At 43.2% G+C, this 21826-nt stretch overlaps 5 protein-coding genes across 5 annotated transcripts in view; 3 read left to right on the top strand and 2 right to left on the bottom strand.

Annotated features, from left to right (window-relative positions):
• Positions 1-4339, bottom strand: part of CBG11870 — a gene marked incomplete at both ends in the record, with an annotated part of 5277 nt that extends 938 nt beyond the window's left edge. Inside the window, 5 exons of the mRNA XM_002638632.1 lie at positions 246-856; positions 1253-1361; positions 2054-2632; positions 4044-4151; positions 4209-4339. Coding sequence (XP_002638678.1) covers positions 246-856; positions 1253-1361; positions 2054-2632; positions 4044-4151; positions 4209-4339 — 1538 coding nt within the window. The remainder of the gene's footprint in view (positions 1-245; positions 857-1252; positions 1362-2053; positions 2633-4043; positions 4152-4208) is intronic.
• Positions 3706-3795, top strand: CBG25159 (the record flags this gene model as incomplete). Its single annotated transcript, XM_045241637.1, has 1 exon — positions 3706-3795. The coding sequence occupies one exon, from the start codon at positions 3706-3708 to the stop codon at positions 3793-3795; it is 90 nt and encodes a 29-aa protein (XP_045099223.1).
• A 1358-nt stretch (positions 4340-5697) lies between the features above and the next one.
• Positions 5698-6645, top strand: CBG11869 (the record flags this gene model as incomplete). Its single annotated transcript, XM_002638631.1, has 2 exons — positions 5698-5883; positions 6511-6645. 2 exons carry the CDS (start codon positions 5698-5700, stop codon positions 6643-6645), a joined length of 321 nt encoding a protein of 106 aa, XP_002638677.1.
• Positions 6646-7055: 410 nt separating this feature from the next.
• Positions 7056-8226, bottom strand: CBG11868 (the record flags this gene model as incomplete). Its single annotated transcript, XM_002638630.1, has 3 exons — positions 7056-7201; positions 7785-7906; positions 7952-8226. The coding sequence occupies 3 exons, from the start codon at positions 8224-8226 to the stop codon at positions 7056-7058; spliced, it is 543 nt and encodes a 180-aa protein (XP_002638676.1).
• Positions 8227-10156: 1930 nt separating this feature from the next.
• On the top strand, positions 10157-21442 carry Cbr-pbrm-1 (the record flags this gene model as incomplete). The annotated part of the gene is made up of 14 exons (XM_045241409.1): positions 10157-10282; positions 10387-10638; positions 10689-11449; positions 12258-13169; positions 13601-14567; positions 15057-15978; positions 16513-16685; positions 17169-17438; positions 18367-18813; positions 18849-19107; positions 19676-20079; positions 20194-20510; positions 20909-21032; positions 21323-21442. 14 exons carry the CDS (start codon positions 10157-10159, stop codon positions 21440-21442), a joined length of 6054 nt encoding a protein of 2017 aa, XP_045094689.1.
• Between the last annotated feature and the right edge of the window lie 384 nt (positions 21443-21826).

Below are 21826 nucleotides of genomic sequence, written 5' to 3'. Positions count from 1 at the left end.
TAGTTGTCGTTGTCTGAACTTCTGTGCATTTTGTCGTAAGATTCGGTGTTTAGCGTTGATGGATCGAACTTGACGACAAAGTACAGAGATATTTGAATTTTAGCTGGCTTTTAACAGAAAACTCGATGAAAAACCAGCGAAAATTCGAATATCTGTGTACTTTGTCGCCGATTTCGATGCATTAACGCTAGGCATCGAATCTTACGACAAAATGCACAGAAATTCATTTTTTCTCCAAAACACACTTGATCTTCTGTCCACTAATCAAAATCGACAGCGCTCCAATGATCTGCGACACAAACGATGGTCCATTCTCATACGTCGTCATCTTTCCCAACTCTTCGAAGTTCTCCACCGAGCTCATCACATGTGCCAACGCGGTGAACAACTCGGTGAGCGCCGGCACCTTCGCCAGACGAATCCTCTCCTTGACCAACACGATTTTCGCAATCGCCGCCTTCGTCCGATGCACAAAGTCTTCTTTTGTGAACTGCGAATTGATGTGGGCGTCTCCATAGCTGTTATCCACGTGGCTCGCGAACTCTCTCAGAATCTCCCGTCCATGCTCTGAACACTTATCACAGTGTTTGCATGTCTTCGCGTATTTCAGCATTCGACACGGCGAGGCGCATAGACCAGTGAGTATGCGCACGTGAAATTGAAGGTCCAGAAGACGATAGACGTAGGTTCGATGGGTGGCCATTCGACGGAGCACTCGATACGTTCGGAAGTCCGGGTCGGCAGTGGATCGGAGGTAGGCGACGACGGCATCGACCACGTCGGCCCGGATTAGGAACTGCAGGTTGTGATCGTCTTGGGAGAGCCATGTCAGCAGCCAGAGCTCTCCTTCGATTATCTGCAAGTTTCATGATGACCGAGAAGTCCACCATGGAGGCCTAATTTTTTTGCAAGTTGGGTTTTCTAGGCCACCACTTCAAAATGACCTAGAAATGGCCTGATATTCATTTAGTGTGATTCCTAGACTATTTTGACGTGATGGCCGAACTTTTGCAAACTGAGTTTTCTAGGCCACCACCTCAAAATGGCCTAGGAAACACACTAGGTGAATATGAGATCAATTCTAGGCCATTTTGGGGTGGTGGCCTAGGGAACCCAACCCGCAAAAGTTAGGCCATCATGCTCAAAATGACGAAAAACGAGAAAACAATGTCAGCAATGCGACAATGCATTTTTCGAGCAAATGGTGGCCTAGAAATCCAAATCTAAGCCATCTACCGTAGTCCACACTTACACTCTTCTCCTGCCGTCTCTTCTTCTCGTCTTCGTTCTCCTTCTCCACCTTCTCCTCTCCATTATCCGATTCGACATCACTCAAATCGTCTAGAATTCCTTCACTGGGTCTGAAACACCAGTTTCTATTATACTAGTACAAAAAATCGGAGCTTTGGTCTCACAACGACAACTACCGTAACCTATATTTGTATTTCCCGTTGTTTTTTGAACATTTTTAATCGGAAAAAAAGCGATAAAAATAGGCACGAATCCAAATTTCGCGCTCTGGATACCGAAATTTTTAATTTCTGTGCATTTTGTCGTAAGATTCGGTGTTTAGCATTGATGCATCGAACTTGACGACAATGTACACAGAAATTTGAATTTTAGCTGGCTTTTAACAGGAAACTCGATGAAAAACCAGCGAAAATTCAAATATCTGTGTACTTTGTCGTCAGATTCGATGCAGCATCAAAGCTTACGACAAAATGCACAGAAATTCGAAATTTCGGTTTTTTTGAGCGCGAAATTTGGATTTCCGTCTATTTTTATCGCTTTTTTCGAGTAAAAATGTCCAAAAAACGGGAAATACAAATATAGGTTACGGTAGTTGGCATTGTCTGAACTTCTGTGCATTTTGTCGTGAAATATGGTGTAAAATATGGTGTCTAGCATTAATGCGTCGAAATTGACGACAAAGTACACAGAATATTTAAAAGATCCGGATTTCCGTCAATTTTTATCGCTCTTTGGATTTCAAAAAAAGTACAAATATGGAAAATAAAAATATTTCTAGGTTACGGTAGGTGTCGTAGTATACCTCCTGGGTTCCGGCGAAGACGGTGCACTCGACGCCACCGACGATGGGAAACTATAGCTGGGCGACGGTGCATTGTACTGTGGCGACATTGAAGCTCTCCTTGGCGACGTCTTCGGTGACGTCTGCGGTGTATCGTAGCTCCACATGGAATAGAAATCCTTATGCAACCTATTCTCCGCCGGCTCTTCCACATCCTGTCTCTCCCCTCCTGGCTCCGCCCCCTCGCCCCTTGCTCTCAAATTCTGCACAAACTCCAGGTCTACCGTAGGCTCACACTCGGCACGATTCTTTTCCACGTAGGCGTTCACATCTCGGACTACGGTATTCACAAAAATCAAGTTTTCACTCAAATGACGCATTCCGGCGTTATCGTGCACGAAATGTCGGAATGCTGCAACGGAGGCGAGCTTCTCCTCAATAGAATCTGAAGTTGAGAAGACGTCAACGACGACGTCGAGTGCTCCAGAAGTTCGAAGTTTCGCACGACCCCACGCTGTTTGGGAGAACGCGGCGAGCATTCGATGTTTTTCGGGAAGCCAGCAAGCGAGGAGTTGTTCGATGAACTTTTCGGTCTCCATTCTGAAAAAATGGGGTTGGGGTTGTCTGTTTCTCTGCGTCTCTTTTATTGTCGTCTGTCTGGGGATGTGTGGACTTTTAAAAGAGACTCGTAAACAACAAACACGAGGGGGGTTTCCCTGATCTTTTGATTTTTTGAAACGAATTTGAACTTGAAACTATCGCTTTTTGAAATTCAAATTTTTGTGACTTAGAAACCCAAATCTAGTAAGCAGATTTTTCGATTTTCATGGGGTTTTGGACCATTTTCCTTAATTTTTGGTTTTCCATTTGCGGTGTTTAGTCTTTTTTCAGAATGATTTTCAGGTAAAATTTTTATGGATTTTTTTCCCCAATTCTCATGAACTTAGGATTTTAAAAAATTTTAAAACAATTTTTCATAAATTTCGACCCATTTTTCATGATTTTTTGAACCATGTTCCAATTTTTTTTGGCTCATTTTTCATAGTTTTTGAAGCATTTTCCATAGATTTTCGAACCAATTGTTAAGGATTTTGGGTAATTTTCATGGATTTAAGATTAAATTTTGCGAAAATGAACCAAAAGAAGCAAAAAAATAGGCAAAAAATTTAATGAAAATTCAAAAATCGAAAATCCTACAACTATAAAACTTCAAAAACTTATTTTACATGTTCGTTTATAATTATAGATTTTCGATTTTTAAATTTTCATGGACTTTTCCAAAAAACCATGGATAATTGTCTAAAAAATAATGAAAATTTAGTCGAAATCCATGAAAAAATATAGTCCTAAAATCAGTGAAATTGACCAAACGTCCTCGAAAAATGGGTCGAAATTCATGAAAAAAAGATCTCAAATTCATGAAAAATGCCAAAAATTTAGGAAAAAATGATTCAAAATTTATGAAAAATGGCCAAAAATCCTTGGAAAAATCATTAAAATTCATGAAAAATTGTTCAAATCGATGAAAAAGTATCCCTAATTTTGTGAAAAATGGTCCAACAATTATGAAAAATGATCTAAAATCTTTGAAATCGTGCTCTAAAAATTTAGGAAAGATGGCCCCAAAATAACGAAAATTTGTCCTAGAAATCATGAAAAATGAGTCAAAATTAATGGAAAATGATCCTTTAAAAATTGTCCAAAAAAACCTTGAAAAATTGTCTCAAAATCATCAACAAATGTCTAAAATCGATCAAAACTGATCTAAAAATCATGTAAAATTGGCTGAAGATCCATTGGAAAATGCCAAAAAAACCTGAATAATGGCCGAAATCCTTGAAAACTTGTCCCAAGATCGTCAAAAATGGCTCAAAATCCAAAGGAAATGCTCCAAAAATCCCCAAATTGTCAAAAAAAAAACGTCCAGAATCCATGAAAAATGATCCAAAATCATTCAAAACAGTGTCCCAAAACCCCATTTTCTCCCCCCGTATTTTTTCGCCCAACTAACTGTTCTCTAATACAAATCGAATTCGAGAACAAATCAATCACAAATTGCCGTCGATGCTTGTTGTTGTTCCTTTCAAAGAACATTCCAATCACGTGTTCGCTGCATTCACTGAATAAAATGACATCTCTGTCTGTCTGTGTGTCCAGATGTCTCCTCTTCTCCTACCTTCTCGCCAACTGTCTATCCAAATCATTTCGATGCCGTTTGAGGAGCACTTTCAAAATCTTCACAACCTCATCTCTTCGCTCCTCTTTAGCCAGCAATTTGCCCAAATAGAAGCCTCCATTCGACAGCATAATCACCTGGAAATCAGTTTTTTTTAAATATTTGCCATTTTTCTTTTCCCCCTCTTCTCTCTCTCTCTCCCTATCTAGAACATTCTAGAGACGCAGAGAAATTAGTGATCGTCGTGCCTGTAAACAAGCGATCACACGAAACGACCATTTCGGCAAGTAAGCTGCATGACGTGGATTCGTTTGTTGGCCTAGATTAGGTTGGTTGGCTGAAACAACTTGAAGGGTCTGATCAGAGAACAAATGATAAGAAAGAAGGACTTTCAAAGACCAAAGGTGTCAGCTGGTGATAATTTTAGAAAGATCAAAATATCGAAAATCGATTCCTGTTTCCCAAAGTACAGTACTTCTAGTCTACCTTTTGCTGTTTAATTCGACATATACAGTACTAGCTAGCCAAAAATCTATTTAAAAAAAACCGAAAGCTTGCCGAGAAGTACTGTACATTGACAAGCAGACTACAGTACTCCTGACACACCGAGTACTCTGTCCATCTCGGTGGTTTTATACAAGTGTTACAGCGTCACTTCCCCCCCCCCCCCCTTTAAAGTGACACCTTTCCCATTCAAAAACATACAAAAATACATGTCATGCCCATCATAAACATGTGTAATTTAATGTATTTTGGAAACGAAAACAGCTATTTTTGTACTGTTTTTTTTTACATTTTTCTCTGCGTCTCTCAAAATCACATTATCTTGAATGTGAAGTCGAATGAGGGGTCCAAACCAGAAGAGCTATTTTTGAGCCAATTTATCTCGGTTCCTGTGAAAGATATTAAAAAGTGATAAACTGATGAAATGTTCATCGTAATACGATCAATGTTTTATCAGTTGACAGCTTTTCGATATCTGTTACAGTAACCGAAATGAATTGACTCAAAGTTGATGGCTAGCAACTATCACGTTAGTCACACTCCTCCGCTATCATTATCAACATATAACCAATCCATCTTCTGCCAATCTCATTCAACTGACCATTCTCTCAATTTCAAAAACCGATCACTTCCACATTCTATTTCGCAATGTGTTGTGTATGTTCGGCGGCAGTAAACAAGCTCCGCCCCCTTTTCTTCCTTTCTATTTAAGTGAGCCATAGATCGGCGTCGTCTTCTAACCACACATACTCTCTTCTTCTTGTTTTCGTTGAATGTGTTTTTGTGAGAAAGAGGGAGCCCCGCGCCCCGCTGTCATGTGACTCCGCCCCTACCCTGCGTCTCTCAGTGCGCACTCTGTTTATGTCCCTTCCCTCAGCGCCATTCGCTCTGCCTACCTCGGACGGAGGAGGTCACCACTCGTTTTTTTTCTCCACATTGATTTTATATTCAAAGCCTTTATCGAATCTTCCAGAAAGTTCCGAAAATGAGCGCTATGGATAACAACGAGACGACTGAGATGAAGGTCGGACATCCACCAGCAACCATGGTTGGCGGACGTCGCATCGTGAATCGCAAGGATCGCAAGGCGTCGGATTCCAATGAGCACACCAACTCGGAGAGCTCCGATGAAGTCGTTCGCGAGATTTTGGATGCGGATTTGCCGGCAAAGGTGAGATATGGGCCATAGCCTGGGGTATGCTAGGGACCTTCTAGAAGGTTTCTGACTTTTTTAAGGACTATAGGAATCGATCTGAAAGCTCCAGGAGCATCCAGAGGGTCCTGAGACTTCTAGGACCGTCAAGCAGCGGTCAGAATTATTTAGAAGCCGTCAGATACGCCTCCAAGCCTCCAGAAGACGTCTGTCTTTCTAAGGTCGTCTAGACCGTCTCGAACTTTCTAGAAGGATTTCAAAAGGTTCCCGATCTTTCGAGAACTCTAGGAACCGATCTGGGGGTTCTAGGTCCATCAGGATCCTTCTAGAAGTGGCCAGAACCTTCTAGAAGCTTTTAGAATCGTCTAGAAACTTACCAAGCCTCCAGAAGACATCTGTCCTTCTGAGGTTTTCTAGGATAAGCCTAGGATCCTTTCAGAGCTTTTTGAAACGTCCCAGCAGGGGCTGGAACCTGCTCTCAGTGCTGCTGGGGCTTCTTTAAACCTTCCAGAGCATTTCTAGCCGCTAGCTTGGACGCAAGAGAAACAGTAATAGACTCCTTAGTAAGCCTAGACAACCACAACCATACGATCAGAGTCCTCTAGCAACTAAACTACCAAAACCTGCAAATCTAACTTTTTCCAGATGGACCGCTCGTATCCAACTGAAGCTGTCAAACGGGTCCACGAGAAGCCGCAACCGGCCATTCAACCAAACCACGTGTTCCGTGCCGACAAGTCCGGACAGCACCAATTCCAGCCACGCAAACAGACCCATTAAACTGCTGAAATCTCAGAATTCTAAAACTCCCATGATGTCGGACCCCCAAAAAAAGTTTTTTTTTTGAAAATTTTTCCTGTATTATTCTTGTGCAAAAAAATTGGAGGCTGTGTTTTCGAAAATTCTCCTTGAAATACGGTGGCCTAACTTGTGTGAAAATTCGGCCACAACTCCAATTTTTTTGCACAAGAATAACATATAATTTCTTTTTTCCTCTGTCTAGCTTATTGTAAACTGTGTACCACTATAGTAATCTCTCTGTATTTAAACATTCCTTTTTGGGTTTAATAATAAAAATGTAAATAATGCAAATGCGCTCCAACTAGAATTACTCACCCGGGTAAACGAATGATTCGATAGGAAGAGAAAAATCCGAAGACATTGTGTGACGATATTCTCGTTTGTGGACTCTAGAAGAAGAGCGATTCGATCGAAAAGGATCGTGTTGCTTGACAGCCAACTGGTCCCAGCTCCTTATTATTGCACAAATTTCCGATTAATCGACACGTCGCGACGCGGATTTCTATGTTGGAAGTGGTGCTTTCGAAGATTCGGACTGAAAAATTCAAATTTCCCACTAAAGACTACGGTAGCACTTTTAAAGGAACATTATGCTTTAAAGGAGGGCAGACAGCAAAAATTTCGGGGAAAATTTCAGGGAATGTGTATTTTGCCGTCGCGGTGTTCGCACCTAAAGCACGCAATCCCACGCGCAAACATTATTATTTTTTTATTTCCCGACTTTATTTTTTTCAATTTTTAACGACTTCAAACATTAAAAAAGCTCTTAACGACTTCAAACATTAAAAAAGCTCTCGCTCCTCGAGACCCCGCAAATTCCGGGAAAAAAAAACTCCGGGGAAAGTGGGCGGAGTCNANAAAAACCGTGCCAGGGATGCAATTNATGCTCCGCACCCTCATGACCGTGTCCAAATGTGCAGAAAAACCCTGCGGCAAAACCGTGCCAGGGTTGCATTTTAGGCTCCGCCCACTTTTCCCCGATTCTTTTCTCCAGTTTTTTATTTCCCCGGAATTTGCGGGGTCTCCGCTCCTCGAAACCTCGAGAGCAATTACGCTCCAATGCACAATCGTTTTCGGGCGGGAAACACTAGAATTCAAATAAAAAAGTGCTCGCTAACCGGCTTGATCTAGGAAACTTCGAGAAGCTCGTCGAATTTGATTCCCAGTTGACGTCGTTTTATCGATATAACAGCAATTTGCAAGGATACTTATAGAGTACCTATGGATGTCTTCGTGGTACCTGAGGTTTAGCGAATTTTCATTATTTTCAGCTTCCCACACTCACATCGAAGTGCCTAGCAATGCAGTTTCCCTTGAAAACACTGAAACTAAATCTTCCAGATTCCGGCGATGCGCCACGAATCCGCCAATTTTCGCGGCGTTCGACAGCATCTGCTTCAGCTTTTTCGCCGCTTTCACAGCCGATTCTTTGTCTGCTCCCTTTAGTTTTTCAACCACATCCTCATACTCATTATTCACCGTCAAATCTGCACTTTTCGATCGTTGCCGGTCGTTGGTCCGCCGCTTTTTCGGTGGTGGCTGTCCTCCTCGTTCACTCATGGTTTTCTGAAAGATTTCTCCTCTCTTTTATATAATGTGTCATTGTGTTGTATTTTCTCTGTGTACCATCTGCCCTTGTTGCGCGCGCACAGTCGGAGAGTCACTCCATTTCTCTACCCATTCGAGGTCGCGCAGAGAGTCACTGCACGAGAAACGCGTCAAGCTTTTCGCTTGGCGCGCAAATTTAAAATTTGAATTTCGAGCGTTTTCCGCTGATTCTTTTTGGATTCTCGGGCTAAAAACATGATTTACACACATTTTCTATTAGTTTCTCTTGGTTTTAAACTTTTTAAATCATATTTTCAAAGAAAAATATTGAATTTCCCTTCGCTGAACACTCTTGCCAATTATAACACTTTCTTGGTGTTTTCAGCAGCATTTTAATCGCTTTCATGGCTTAAAAACAATTTTCAGCATGTTGTTAACCTAGTACTAACCTGTTTGGATCAATACACCAGCGAAGAAGCGTACACAACGAGTCGAAAACAGCGGCGGCGGCGTTGGCGCGTTTCGCGTGCACGCTCTCTCTCACTCATCGGCCCCGACCCGTTTCGCGCTGCGTCTCTTGATTCTGCGCGCTCACTCGCCCTTCTCTCTCTTTCCTCAACCAACCAATACAACGCTGTGTCTGGCACCCAGCCAACACAATTCGCGCGCGTTTTCGTTATTTTGAAGGCCTGGGTGTTGGGACACACTCGTTGCTTTTCCCGCCCCTATTTTTGGGTTCTGTTCTATCGTAAAAATGCGCGAAAATTCGTCTGGAACCGATTTTCGTCAATTTTTCATCAATTTTCCCCGATTTTTCGGTTTAAAATCACACATTATCTCGATTTTCTCATTTTCCATCGATTCCCCATCATTTTTTACCCCCTGGAACTCATTTTATTCGAAATTTCGGTCGTCTCCAACTCCAATAATCGCCCCGCCTCCTCCTCTCCAATTTTCAAATTTTCGAGTTTCGCGCGCACGTCGCGCCGCCTTTCAGGGTTTAGACACGGATTACCGATGGGGAAATGAGATTAGGATATGGGAAATTGAGGGATTTTTCAAGGAAAAATACAAAGAAATATATAATTGAACGTTTTAGAGCTGAAAATGCTGAAAATTGAGGACTTTGAGAAGGAGAAAAGGGGAGAAAATTAGTGAAAAGTGCCATTTTAGGGGATTTTCATAGAAAATAAGTTTGATTTTAGTAATTTTGAATGGGGTTCTCATAGATTTTCGAAATCCAGCTAAATACCTATTTTGACGGGGTTTCTATTTTGAAAAATGCCTTTAAATTAGGTTTTTTTGCCCGAAAAATTGAATTTTTTGTATTTTTTATCTCTGTAAACGGGTTTTTGGTCCAAAAAGGCCAAAAATATTGTTTTTTTTTCAACATCTTTTATCACGAAATGGCTTTGAAATCAACCCGTTTTTGGCCAGAAAATCCAATTTTTGCCTATTTTTTCATATAATTTGGACCGTTTTTCATGAATTTTGGGCTATTTTTCATGGATTTCTGACTATTTTTCATGAATTTTGAGCCATTTTCCATGGATTTCGGTCCACTTTTCTTCTCGAGACCTCTTTTTTTTCAGCATGTTTGAAAAACGAAATGGCTTGAAAATCAACCCGTTTTGGGAAGAAAATCCAATTTTTGCCTATTATTTGCTTTAAAAAAAATAGTTTTTTAGTTGTTTTGGATCGTTTTTCATAGATTTTGGCCATTTTTCATGTAACTTGGACGATTTTTCATGAGTTTTGGGCTATTTTTCATGGCTTTTGGTCCGGTTTTCCATGTTTTTTGGCCTATTTACATTATTTTCTGACCATTTTTCATGAATTTTGAACCAATTTTCATGAATTTCGGTCCATTTTTCTTCTTGAAACCTCTTTTTTTTTTTCAAATCTGAATACTTCTAAATTTCCCCTCATTTCAGGCCTAAAAATGACCACAAAACGAAAGCGTGCAGCCGAGCTGGAGCCCGAGAAGGATACGCCGTCCACATCGAACGCCGCCAAGAAGCGGAAAGGACGAATGACTCTTGCCGAGAGGGAGAAACGGGAAATTGAGGTGGGGAAAATTTAAAAATTAGGTTATTTCTGGCCTTTTTGGTCGAAAATTCGGGAAAAAACGCCCCAAAATTAATAAAGTTGACTCATTTTTGTCAATTTCAGCTCGTCAAAGGCAACTATGTCATGTCGAAAATCCGCCGTCAACGCAGCACAGCCGGCACCAATGAGCCGATATTCGAGAGTTTTCTCCGAGTACCGTCACGTCGTCTAGAGCCAGAATATTATGAAGCTGTCAAGGAGCCAATCGATATTACTACGATTCAACACAAGCTGAAAAATCCGGATTATCAGACTTTTGATCAGTTTCAAAGCGATTTCGACACGTTTATAAGTAATAATCTGGCCTATTATCAGGTAAATTCATGGCGAAAAATAGCTGAAAATAGCCAAAAATCGATTTTCAGAAAGATTCTGATGAGCACAAGGATATGCTGAAGATCCAGGAGCTCTACAATGCGGCATGTGAGAAGGTCGATTCCGGAGAGTATTTGAATGATAAGCAGGAGGAAGAGGAAGACGACGACGACGACGATGTGGAAGACGTAACGCCAGAAGAAGAGGATTCAGAAGTCGCGCAGGAGACGGGAGAATCATCGTCACGTGATGTTTCACCAATGGAGCTGGACGACTACATGTTGTGTGATCTTTTAGGAGCTGTTCTAGAAGCCGCAGACAGCTCTGGACGACTTCTCTGTCCTCCGTTTAGAGTTTTACACTCGAAAGAGGATTTTCCAGAGTACTACCAGAAGATTGCAAAGCCGATCGATTTGAAAACGATTGCTCAGAACGGCAAGGACAAGAAGTATGAAACAATGCAGCACTTGAAGGACGACCTGTTTCTCCTGTTCAAAAACGCTCAACAATTCAGTGGAAAGGGGAGTGACATCTGGAAAGATGCTGAGCAATTGAAGACAGTAGTAAGAGAGAAAATTGCGAAGCTGGAAGAGAAGGGAGTTCATCCGATGAGAAGGGCCAAAGCTACACGACTTGTTGACGCTCTGTTGACCGCTGTCGCAGTGAATGACAACTTTTCGGAGGATTCTGAAGAGGATGAGGAGACGGAACAGGCTGACGAACCGATGTGGAAGGTGTACTGGACGATTCGGAATGCGATGGATAAGGATGTGCCGTTGGCGGATAACTTTTTGGAGTTGCCTTGCAAGGAGTGAGTTTTGGGGCTTATAACCTGTATTAGAAGGGCCCCCCACTGTCAAGTTTGAGCTCAATTATCTCGATTCTTAAGAGAGATATCAAAAAAGAAGCAAATGATAAAATATTTCTGATATCTTGATAAACAATTTATCAGTTGACAACTTTTCAATATCTTTGACAGAAACCGAGATATATTGGCTTGAAGTTAAAAGTTAGGAGGCCCTTCTATTACAGGTTTTACGGTATATCACTAAAAAGTCTTAAAACCTGTGATAGAATAGGCCTCTAACTTTGACCCAATTTATCTCGGTTCTTGTCAAAGATATCAAGAAGTTGTCAACTTATAAATTGTTTATCATAATATCACAAACATTTTATCAGTTAACACATTTTTGATATCTTTTAAAGCAGCCGAGATAAATAAGCTCAAATTTGATGACAATGTGGGCGCCCTTCTATTACAGGTTTTAGGGTATTTTTTTTTTCAAAATTCCAGCTCGTCATTTTGGTGTTACTGTAAGAATTTTTGTGAAAAATAGGTTCCAAATTCATCGTAAAATCAAAGAAAAATACCTTCAAAATTATGAAAAATAAAAAAATACAGTATCCTTCGCTACCGTACCTAAGCTCCGCCCACTCTCAAAATTTCGGCCGTAAATTAGACCACAGTGATACCGAATTATCAAAATATCAATTTTTATCAAAATATCAGTTTTAGCGACCTCAAAGGAATGCTTAAGGCTTTCAAAGTTATTTTAAGGGCCTTCAAGGGGTCCTAAATACCCTCAAAATGACTCAGACTGTACCAAAAAATCTTCCAGATCCTATCCTGACTACTACGACGAGATAAAGCAACCTGTCTCCTTGTTCATGATCAACAAACGTCTCAAAAACGGGCAGTACGACTTCAAGACCCTCATCGCCGACCTCATGACAATGTACTCCAACGCGTTCGAATACAATCTCGAGTCGTCGGATGTCTGTATTGCGGCTCAGAAGCTTCGGAATCTCACGATTGCCACGTGTAAGGAATTGGTTCCCTCGTTCGATGTGAGCCAGTTTGAGCCAGCGGCACCATCGGCACCCAACACCCCACAGAAGCCGAAAGCGCGCGCCCGACAGGTGAAGATCGAGATGCCGGATACGGATTCAGATGATAGTCGGACGCCTCCACCGTCGCATAAACGAAAATCGCCGAAGAAGAACAGGGAGAACGGGACGCCAACGCCGGGCTATAAAAATCGGAAATCCATGCCTCCTGTGGACCCGAACGCTGCCTATATGAAACAAAAGACGATGATGCAGGGGTTGTGGAATGCTATTCATCAGTTTAGAGCTCCTGGAAACTTGGCCTACTGGCCTGCGGGCGCTTTCATAGACCTCCCATCGGCAAAGGTGTATCCCGAGTACTATCAAGTCATCCAGAACCCAATTGATATGAAAATCATCCGAACCCGAATCGACACTCATCAGTATCCGATGGTCGACGCGATGATTGCGGATTGTCGTAGGATGTTCGCCAACGCGAGACAGTTCAACGAGCCCGGTTCCAATATTCATCAGGATGCGATCCAATTGGAAAAGGCGGTTCTTCGTGCGTATGATGGAATGAGGAGTCAACAGCAGTACCCCATGATGGTACCATATGGGCAACCAACACCACAGCCGTATATGATGCCAGCCGGGTCCATGCCAGCAACACCACATGGATCAGCGTCGAATTTGACGAATATGTAAGTTTTGGGACACACTTTCCATAGATTTGATCCAAAATCCATTAAAAATTATCCAAAATTCATGAAAAATGGTCCGAAATTTCTGTTTTTTTTTCATGGATTTTAGATCATTTTCCATGGATTTCGACCCATTTACATGGATTTTAGACCATTTTCCATGATTTTTAGTCTCTTTTCAATGGATGTTGAGCTATTTTTTATGATTTTTGGACTTTTTCTATGGATTTTAGACCATTTTTAATGGATTTAGGACTATTTTTCATTAATTTAGGACCTTTTTTCCATGATTTTTGGACTAGTTTCCATGGATTTTAGACCATTCTTCATAGATTTTTGACCATTTTCAATGGATTTTAAACTACTTTTTTTTTTCTGGATTTAGGACCATTTTTCATGATTTTTGGACTTTTTTCTATGGGTTTTTACAGGAAAACCCCAAAAACGGAGACACGTGGCCGCAAGAAGAAGTATGGAGGTCCAGAGGACAATGAAGAAGAGCTGGCTCGTCAACAAATGATTCAACAGCAACGTCAAATTGACCAAGCCATTCTCCAGCTGCCCATCGAAGAACAGAAGATGTGGAGACTGTTCAAATCGATGAAAGACGTGAGAAGCGACGACGATTCGAGTCGCCCGCTGGCTGTGAATTTCATGCGTCTTCCGACGAAAGAAGAGTTTCCAGGCTACTATGATGTGATTAAGAAGCCAATGGATTTTATGAGAATCAAGGCGAAATTGGAGAATCGTCAGTATGTAACCCTTCTTGATGTGGTCTCTGACTTCATGCTCATGCTCTCCAACGCCTGCAAATTCAATGAAACTGATTCTGTGATCTATAAGGAGGCTGTGTCTCTTCAGAAGTATCTTCTCGAAATGAAACGATCGTTGGATTCAGGAGAGGATGCTCCGAGGGTACAAGTCGAGCTTCGTACGATCTTCACGTCGATCTTCGCCGCCTTATACAGTAAGAAGGATGAGGATGGAAAGTGTTGGGCAGACTATTTCATTGAGTTTCCGGACCTAATGAAGGCTGCTGGAGTGCCACCAGCTGAATGGCCATTCACAATGGACCAAATTAAAATCAATATCGATAAGTGTCGGTATAGACGGCTCGACAAACTTCAAAAGGACTTTTTCGACTTGTTCGAAACAGCAAGAGAGTTGGCGAAGCTCGAATCACCGATCTATGAAGCGGCGTGTCAGTTGCAGAAGGCGTTCATTGTGGAGAGAGATGCGAAGTGCAAGGACGTGATTCACTCGCAAGCGTACAGTGTCATCGAGAAGGATATCGATGAGGCGATTGAGAAGGAGAAGGTGGTCAAGGCGAAGGAGGAGTCGGATGAGGGTGGAGAGAGCCCGGCGATGGGTGGAAGAGCAGCGGTTATTAAGAGAAATGTGAGTTTTTGTGTTAAAGAAGCTTCTAGAACCCTCCAAAGCTTAGCTTCTAGAATCTGCTAGATCAGTCTAGAATCCTTCTGAAGCTTCTAGAACTGTCTAGAGCTCTCTAGGATCGTTCTGAAGCATCTTGGATCCTCTCGAATCCTCTAAAGCTATATAGGATCCTTCGGTAGCTTCTAGAACTGTCTAGAACTCTCTAGGCTCGTTTTCAAACTTCTAGGATTCTTCGGAAGCTTCTAGAACCGTCAAGAGCTCTTTAGGATCCTCTAGAGGCCTTTGGGAACCTTTGGAAGATTCTAGAATCCTTATGACGCTTCTCGGATCCTTTTGAAGGATCCAAAGTCGTTCGGAAGCTTCTAAAGATCTCTAAGATCCTTCGAAAGCTTCTAGCAGCCTCTAGAGTTCTTTGGGATCCTTTCGAATTTCCCCAGTGCCTTCTGGACACACCTACGCCTTTTTATGATCTATCCCCCTCTCATTTTCCAGGAATCCGAAGTGGAAATGGAGGACGTCGAAGTCGACGGTGTCAAGTATGTGGCGCCGTGCTACGCCTACATCGCGCGTGCCGACGAGAAGAAGACTCCCCTCCACATATTTCGAATCGAGCGTACGTTCAAAGACGAAACTGGCGAGAAGGCTCTTCAAGGATTCTGGGTCTATCGTCCCGACGAGACACTTCATCTGGCTAGCCGCAAATTCATCAAACAAGAAGTCTTTCTGACTCCGTTCCGAGGCACGATTCTTGCCGAACGACTGCGTGGACAGTGTGCAGTTGTGTCGCTTGCCACGTATTCTACCAAGATTCTGAGCGATTTCGCTGAAGAAGACGTCTATCTGTGTGAATACAAGTATCATGGAAAACCAAAGTACTTTTCGAAATTGAGATCCTGGCCGTACAGTTCAGAAGATGAGGAGTTGGAATGCACGAAACGGGGAAAGCCAGTGACGCCAAAGAGGATTCTAACGGTGGTAGATCCGACGTCTTCAGAAGAGAAGGAAATTGTGGAGGTGGAAGACGATGATGAGGAGGATCGTGCACGTCTAGAAGTCTCTTTGGATATGGAACGATTCGAGTATGAGTCGACCAAGGAGGACGGAAAGATCTACTACCAACAGATCCGCTCTTCAACTGGCAAATTCTTTTGGCTCGGACAATGCGTTCTGGTGTTCAATCCCCTGAAACCCCTCTGTGATGTGATGCGGATCAATAAGCTGTGGAGAGAGGAGGCGGATGGATCGGAATGGTTCTCCGGATCCTGGTTTGCTCGTCCATCGGAAACGATTCATGACGAGGGTCGACTGTTCTTTAAGAATGAGGTCATTGGTGTTTATCGGAATGATGAGACGCGCAAGTTGTGCGAAATACAGAGAACTTGCGATGTGATGCCAGCGAAATTCTATACGAAGCGTGAGTTTTTGAGGGGCTTGAAATTCCGGGTTTTCCAGGTACTGTAGCTACCGTAATCTTTAGAATTGTAGCAGTTACAGTACTCCTGGAAACGCCCCCATGTTACCGAAAAAAGGGAGGGGCTTGAAATCCGGATTTTTGGCGAGTGCTTCCGTAATCTTTATCTAAAAGGGGCGGAGAACAAAATCCTGATTTTTTGGGGTTCACTGTACACACATTTTCCGGATTACTGTACCTCAAAAACGCCCAAAATGAGGTCAGTCGACGAGGCTACTGTAGATTACGGTAACTGCGTTCACAGGCTGTAGCTACAGTAATCTTTCATCAGAATACTTTTATCTGTGTTTCGGACATCTGAATAAACAGATACATAAACTACAGTAATAACCCTCCTGAGCATTTTGGATTACTGTCGATTACTCCCTCCTTATCAGCTAGGTCTCCAGCTACAATACCCCCAAACTAAACTTTAAAATCTCTCCAGATAAAAACCTACAGTAAGTCTTGGTTCCTCGAAAATCTCTTTTTTTTCAGAACGTCAAACCGAAATATCGGAATGCGACGTCTTCGTGTGCGAAACAATGGTCAACGGCACTGCCGATGCTCCAGACGATTGCTCATTGATTGGCTATCCGGATCCGGCGAACGAGTTTACAGATGTGCAAACGATGAATCTGGACTATGCAAAATCCATGAAAAAGATGAAGGTTCGTTCATTGATCAAATTTGTAGATCAATACATCTAGATAAACAGATACAGAACTACAGTAACCCGTCCTGAGCATTTTGGATTTTTGTAGGTTACCCCCTATGTCTCAACTACAGTACCCCCAAACTAAACTTTAGAATCTCTCCAGATCAAGACCTACAGTAAGCCTTCCAACAAATCGTTAGGATTACTGTAGATCGATTTGTGATCTATTTTTTCGCGCCTCGGAGGTTTCGGAGGTTTCAGCTGTCAGTTTTTCGTCCCGTTGATAAAAGAGAACTCTGCCATATATAATCACTCATTTTCTCCTTTTTTCTATCCGTTTTCATCCCTTTTAGGCTTCATCCCCTGTTTTCTTAAGCTCCACCCAGCATTGCTCATTGAGCACGTCTTTGTAGTCGTCAGCGTCATTATCAGCAGAAGATTAGGAATTTCCTTCTTTTTGAGCTGAGCTGAGATTCAGAAGGCGCCGACGCCGCAGAAGAAGAAGCAGCTGCCTTCTCCTAGTTTCCTCCTAGTGGACCACCAGCAGCAGCAGCCAACACTAATTGTCTTCTCACACAGTCAGCCTACCCTCCTCCCCTCGCCACCCTTCAATTCGAGAACCCCCCGAGGAGAGACAGAAACGTCACTCTGCGTTTCTTCTACATGGCCACTACCCTCGCTCTGGCCTCCTCCTCTCTCTGTGCGTCCCTGCGCGCGCATCGATTGGCCCCAAGAGGAAACAGACGAACAGACACTCGACGAGAGAGTGGGACGGATTAGGAGAGCGGAGTGGCTTGCCAAGGGAGAGAGCACACCGAACGAGGAGAGTGGGGTAGACAGTAAGGAGGTCGTGAAATAAAAGAAGAAGGGGGGGGGGAGGCAGATGGTGGTGTGTGTGTGTGTGTGCTGTGTGCGCTATGCTGACGTGCCTGCCCAGTCTATAGCGGAGACCCCCCTCACTTGCATCTTGGTCTATCGGCCTGCCTGCTTGCCTGGCGCGGACGACAAGAGCCTGTGTGTGTGCGTACAGGCAGCAGCAGTAGAATCTTCTTCTTCTCTTCTGATGCCGGCTGCAGGCTTGCTGCTGCTGCCTGCAGCCAGCTCTCCCTTCTTCTCCTTACCTCCGCTTGGCCGCCACCGCCGCCCTAGCCGCTCCAACTCGGAGTTTCTCTTTCTCTGTCTCCGCCGCCGTCGTCTATCTTCATAGAGGAGGTGGTGGTACTGTAGGGCGCCCCCTTTGATCCTAGATTCTAGAAGCATAGGGCATTCTAGTAGGAGCGGAGGGCTATGAGAATCAGGGGCCCCCGGGGGATTAGCGTTGCCATGGAGCCCCGATGTAGGCTACAAGTAGAATAGAATAACAGTGATGGGATCTAGAAGTCCCTATAGAATCGTGGACTCTCGTTTTCCTGAATCCAGCACTTTAAGATGACGTCAGCTGACCGTAGCCTGCGACACTCAAAATCTGAAAATCCGATTCCCACTCTTTTTCATGGCTCTCGCTTTCCTGAATCCATTGAATCCAGATGACGTCATCTGACCACTCACCTGAAAATCCAGAAGCTTTGGTTTGATTGGTTTCTAGAATCGCCTGACGTCTTCTAGGAGAGCTTTCCCACGTCTTCCGAAATTTTGATTTTTGAATTTCCGCCCTCTCCAGAATCCCTCCCCCCTCATCCTTGGAATTTTTACAGACCTACAAACTGCACGTGTCGATCCCGAATGAAGAGATTCTGTTCTACAAGCAGCCAATAAAAATGGAAAAGGAACTCTCACCACGTGTGAACGGCGACGGCGTCATGCCACTGGATCATCTCGATGAAATGATGGACGACGACACGGATGGCAGTGAGTCGGTTACGAGCAGTAGCCATCCTCCACGTCACGTCAAGGAGGAGACCCCGGCGCCGGTCACAGCGGCGACATCTTCATCGCCGCCTGAGACGCCGTCGGAATCTGGAGGAGACGTGGCAGCCACAGTAGCCGCTGTCGCCAATCAAACCGCATCAACGCCAGTGACACCGAAAGCGGTCAAAAGCAAAAGTGGCTACATTCTATTCTCCGCAGAAGTCAGGAAGCGAATTATGCACGAGAATCCGGATTCTGGGTTTGGAGACGTGTCGAGAATAGTTGGTGTAGAGGTAAGAGGCTCTCTAGGGAGGAGCATCTTGTAGAGAGAGAGCAACTTCTAAATTTGCCATATTTTCAGTGGAAAAAACTGTCGGAAGAGCAAAAGAAGCACTACGAGCTGCGTGCGGAAGTGGTGGCCGTCGAGAAGGCGAAACAGGATGCCATTAAAGCCCATCAGGCGATGACACTACTTCCCGGACAAGTGCGGATCTATGCGTGTAAATGGGCCGCCTGTGACACTCAATACGATACGGAGACGGCGCTTCTGGAGCATGTGATTCAACACCATACTAGTCAGATTATCAGTGAGTAGTTTTTTTTTCTTTTGAAGAGAGAGCTTTAAAATGAGTATAATCATGACTTTGGACTTCAAAAATTTCAAATTTCCCGTTTTAACTTGTCCACGAGGAGCCCAATTCTCGATAACGAGTTTTGAACTCCTCGTGGACAAGTTATGGCGGATAAATTTGAAAAATTTGAAGAGCTTCGAAATGAGTATAGTTGTGACCTAACTCGTTCAAAAATTCCAAATTTCCCGCCACAACTTGTCCACGAGGAGTCCAAAGCTTGTTATACTCATTTTGAAGAATTAGAGATGTTTGTGGATTTTCAATTAAAATTAGGCTCTTAGCAAGCTTCAATCTTCAAAAGTTTTCAAATTTACCGCTTTAGCTTGTCCACGAGGAGTACACGACTCGTATTTTCTCAATAACGAGTTTTGAACTCCTCATGGACAAGTTGTGGCGCAAAATTTGAAATTTTTGAAGAATTAGAGATGTATGTGGTATTTTTATCTTCCTTCTCCTCCTTCTATCATTGGAGCGTAATTGCTCATTTCCTTGACATTTTAATAAAACCCTCCTCTTCTTTCAGTGGACAGCGACCAACAGTTCGTGTGCATGTGGATGACGTGTCTTCGGAATCGAAAAGACGGAAAACCGTTCCCCTCACTGCCACGTCTTCATCGTCACATCAAGGAGAAGCACATGCCAACGTCGGCCAAGACGATTCATCAAACGCAGCTCGGCAAGAACTTCTATCGAGTAATGAGTGCTCCGGGCGAGCCGACACGTGTCAGTCATCAACCGTATGGAAACGCACCGACGGGACCGCCACAGACGATGCAGGCGCCACCACAGCAGGTACACCACGTCAATGGACACCATCAGAATGGAACCGTTGGACAACATCTTCAGGCACAGTTGATGAATGGTGGAGGGTTGCATCAGCAACAGCATGTAGATCATTCACACCATCAGCAGCAGCAGCATTATCAGGTAGGTCCTACTGGAGGAATTGGGTTCTTATCAAGGCTGTAAGCCCCTGTTCCCTACAGCCTTGGATCTTATATTCCTAGAATCCTCCAATATCGATTTATTGATTTTTTACAGCCTGGCCATTCAGCCCAACAGAACGGAATGTACCAACAGGGGCCATCATCCTCCCAGCAACACCACCATCCACAGCATCCACAGCAGCAGCACCCACAACACCAACAATACCATCAAGGACCACCACCACTACCACCCCAACAACAGCAAATGATGCAAATGCAACAGGGACAACAACCCCAGCAGCAGCAAATGCAACAAGTCCCACAAATCGCCGACGTCGGAAGGACCGTGGTCCGATGTGTGGTGCCCGCGTTCATCGCGCCGCCCAATCAGATCCACACCAAGAGAGTGCTGCACTCGGAAGCGTATTTGAAGTGAGTTTGGCCAGAAAAAAAACCTGTAATAGAAGGGCCCTCTAACTTTTGACTTTGAGTCAATTTATCTCGCCTCCTTTGAAAGATATCAAGAAGTTGTCAACTGATAAATTGTTTATCAGGATATCACAAACATTTTATCAGTTGACACATTTTTGATATCTTTTAAGGGAGCCGAGATAAATGAGCTCAATGTGGGGGCCCTTCTATTACAAGTTTTACGGTGAATTGGATTTCAAGCCAATTTCGCTCCAGAATATCTATTCTCTATTTGAAAACGAAGTTTTTTTTTCCAAACTTTGACCTTTTAGGCGGGATTGTTCATGCTAAAAAATACTGAAGTTTTGAGTGAATTTTGGCAATCAATTGCTCATCCTTAATTATCAATTGTTTTCCAGATACATTGAATCGCTGGCTCAAAATCGCCAAAAATCCGTGTCTCGCTGGGAGAAGAATCTGGGATCAACCATCCGAAACACGCAACCAAATCCCAATGCGAGACCACCGACCAATTGGATTAGGGTAAGGAGCCTCTTTTCGCATTTTTCCCATTCAATAACATTTTGCGATGGGTGTTTTCTGTGTATTTTACAGTTTCTTTCGTTCAAATCTTGACTAATGTCGATAGAGCGCGTTTATACTCAACAATCTGGAAAATTGTCAGTAGAGTGTGTTTACTGACCAGATATTCAAAGCTAGCTCTCTGAGAGCTTCAAAATGAGTATAATCATGACCCTACTCTGAAAAATTTCAAATTTCGCGCCAATGACTTGTCCACGAGGAGTTCAAAACTCAAATTTTGCAATTTTCAGAGAACTGAAGCCGGTCGTCCAGTTGCCCGCGAAGAAGACGTCACCAAAGCACTGTGGCGGCTACGCGATGAACTTCTGAAGAGCACATGTGGAATGGTCTTGGAACGGCCGACACTCTAAATCCCTAAATCTCTAAAATCTGTAATATTGGCATCACTCTCTGACACCCTCTCCATATCCCCTTATCTCTCTAAAATAAAATTCCCAGTTCAATTTTGTGTTGTATCTCCACAGTATCTCTCTCATCCTACTGTCCTTTTTTTTTAATTCTCAAAAAAAATCAAATTTTTTGAAAAATCTGTCAAATCTGGTTCTTTCACTTCAAATGATCTATTCTCTACCGTCAGAATCTATTCCCATCCCCCAATTAATTTCTTTTTTTTGGTAGTAATTTATTTTCCCCTTCCCCCCAATCAATTACTGTCTCTCCATCATTCTCAGATCTAAGCCGGGCCTATATAATACTGAAATAATAAAGCAACAATGGTGTAATCGAAATCGAAA

The sequence above is a fragment of the Caenorhabditis briggsae genome, assembly GCF_000004555.2.
Source record: "Caenorhabditis briggsae complete genome, chrI, whole genome shotgun sequence".
Taxonomy (NCBI): domain Eukaryota; kingdom Metazoa; phylum Nematoda; class Chromadorea; order Rhabditida; family Rhabditidae; genus Caenorhabditis; species Caenorhabditis briggsae.
Note: the sequence above shows the minus strand (reverse complement) of the source record. Positions and strands in the feature narration are given on the sequence as shown.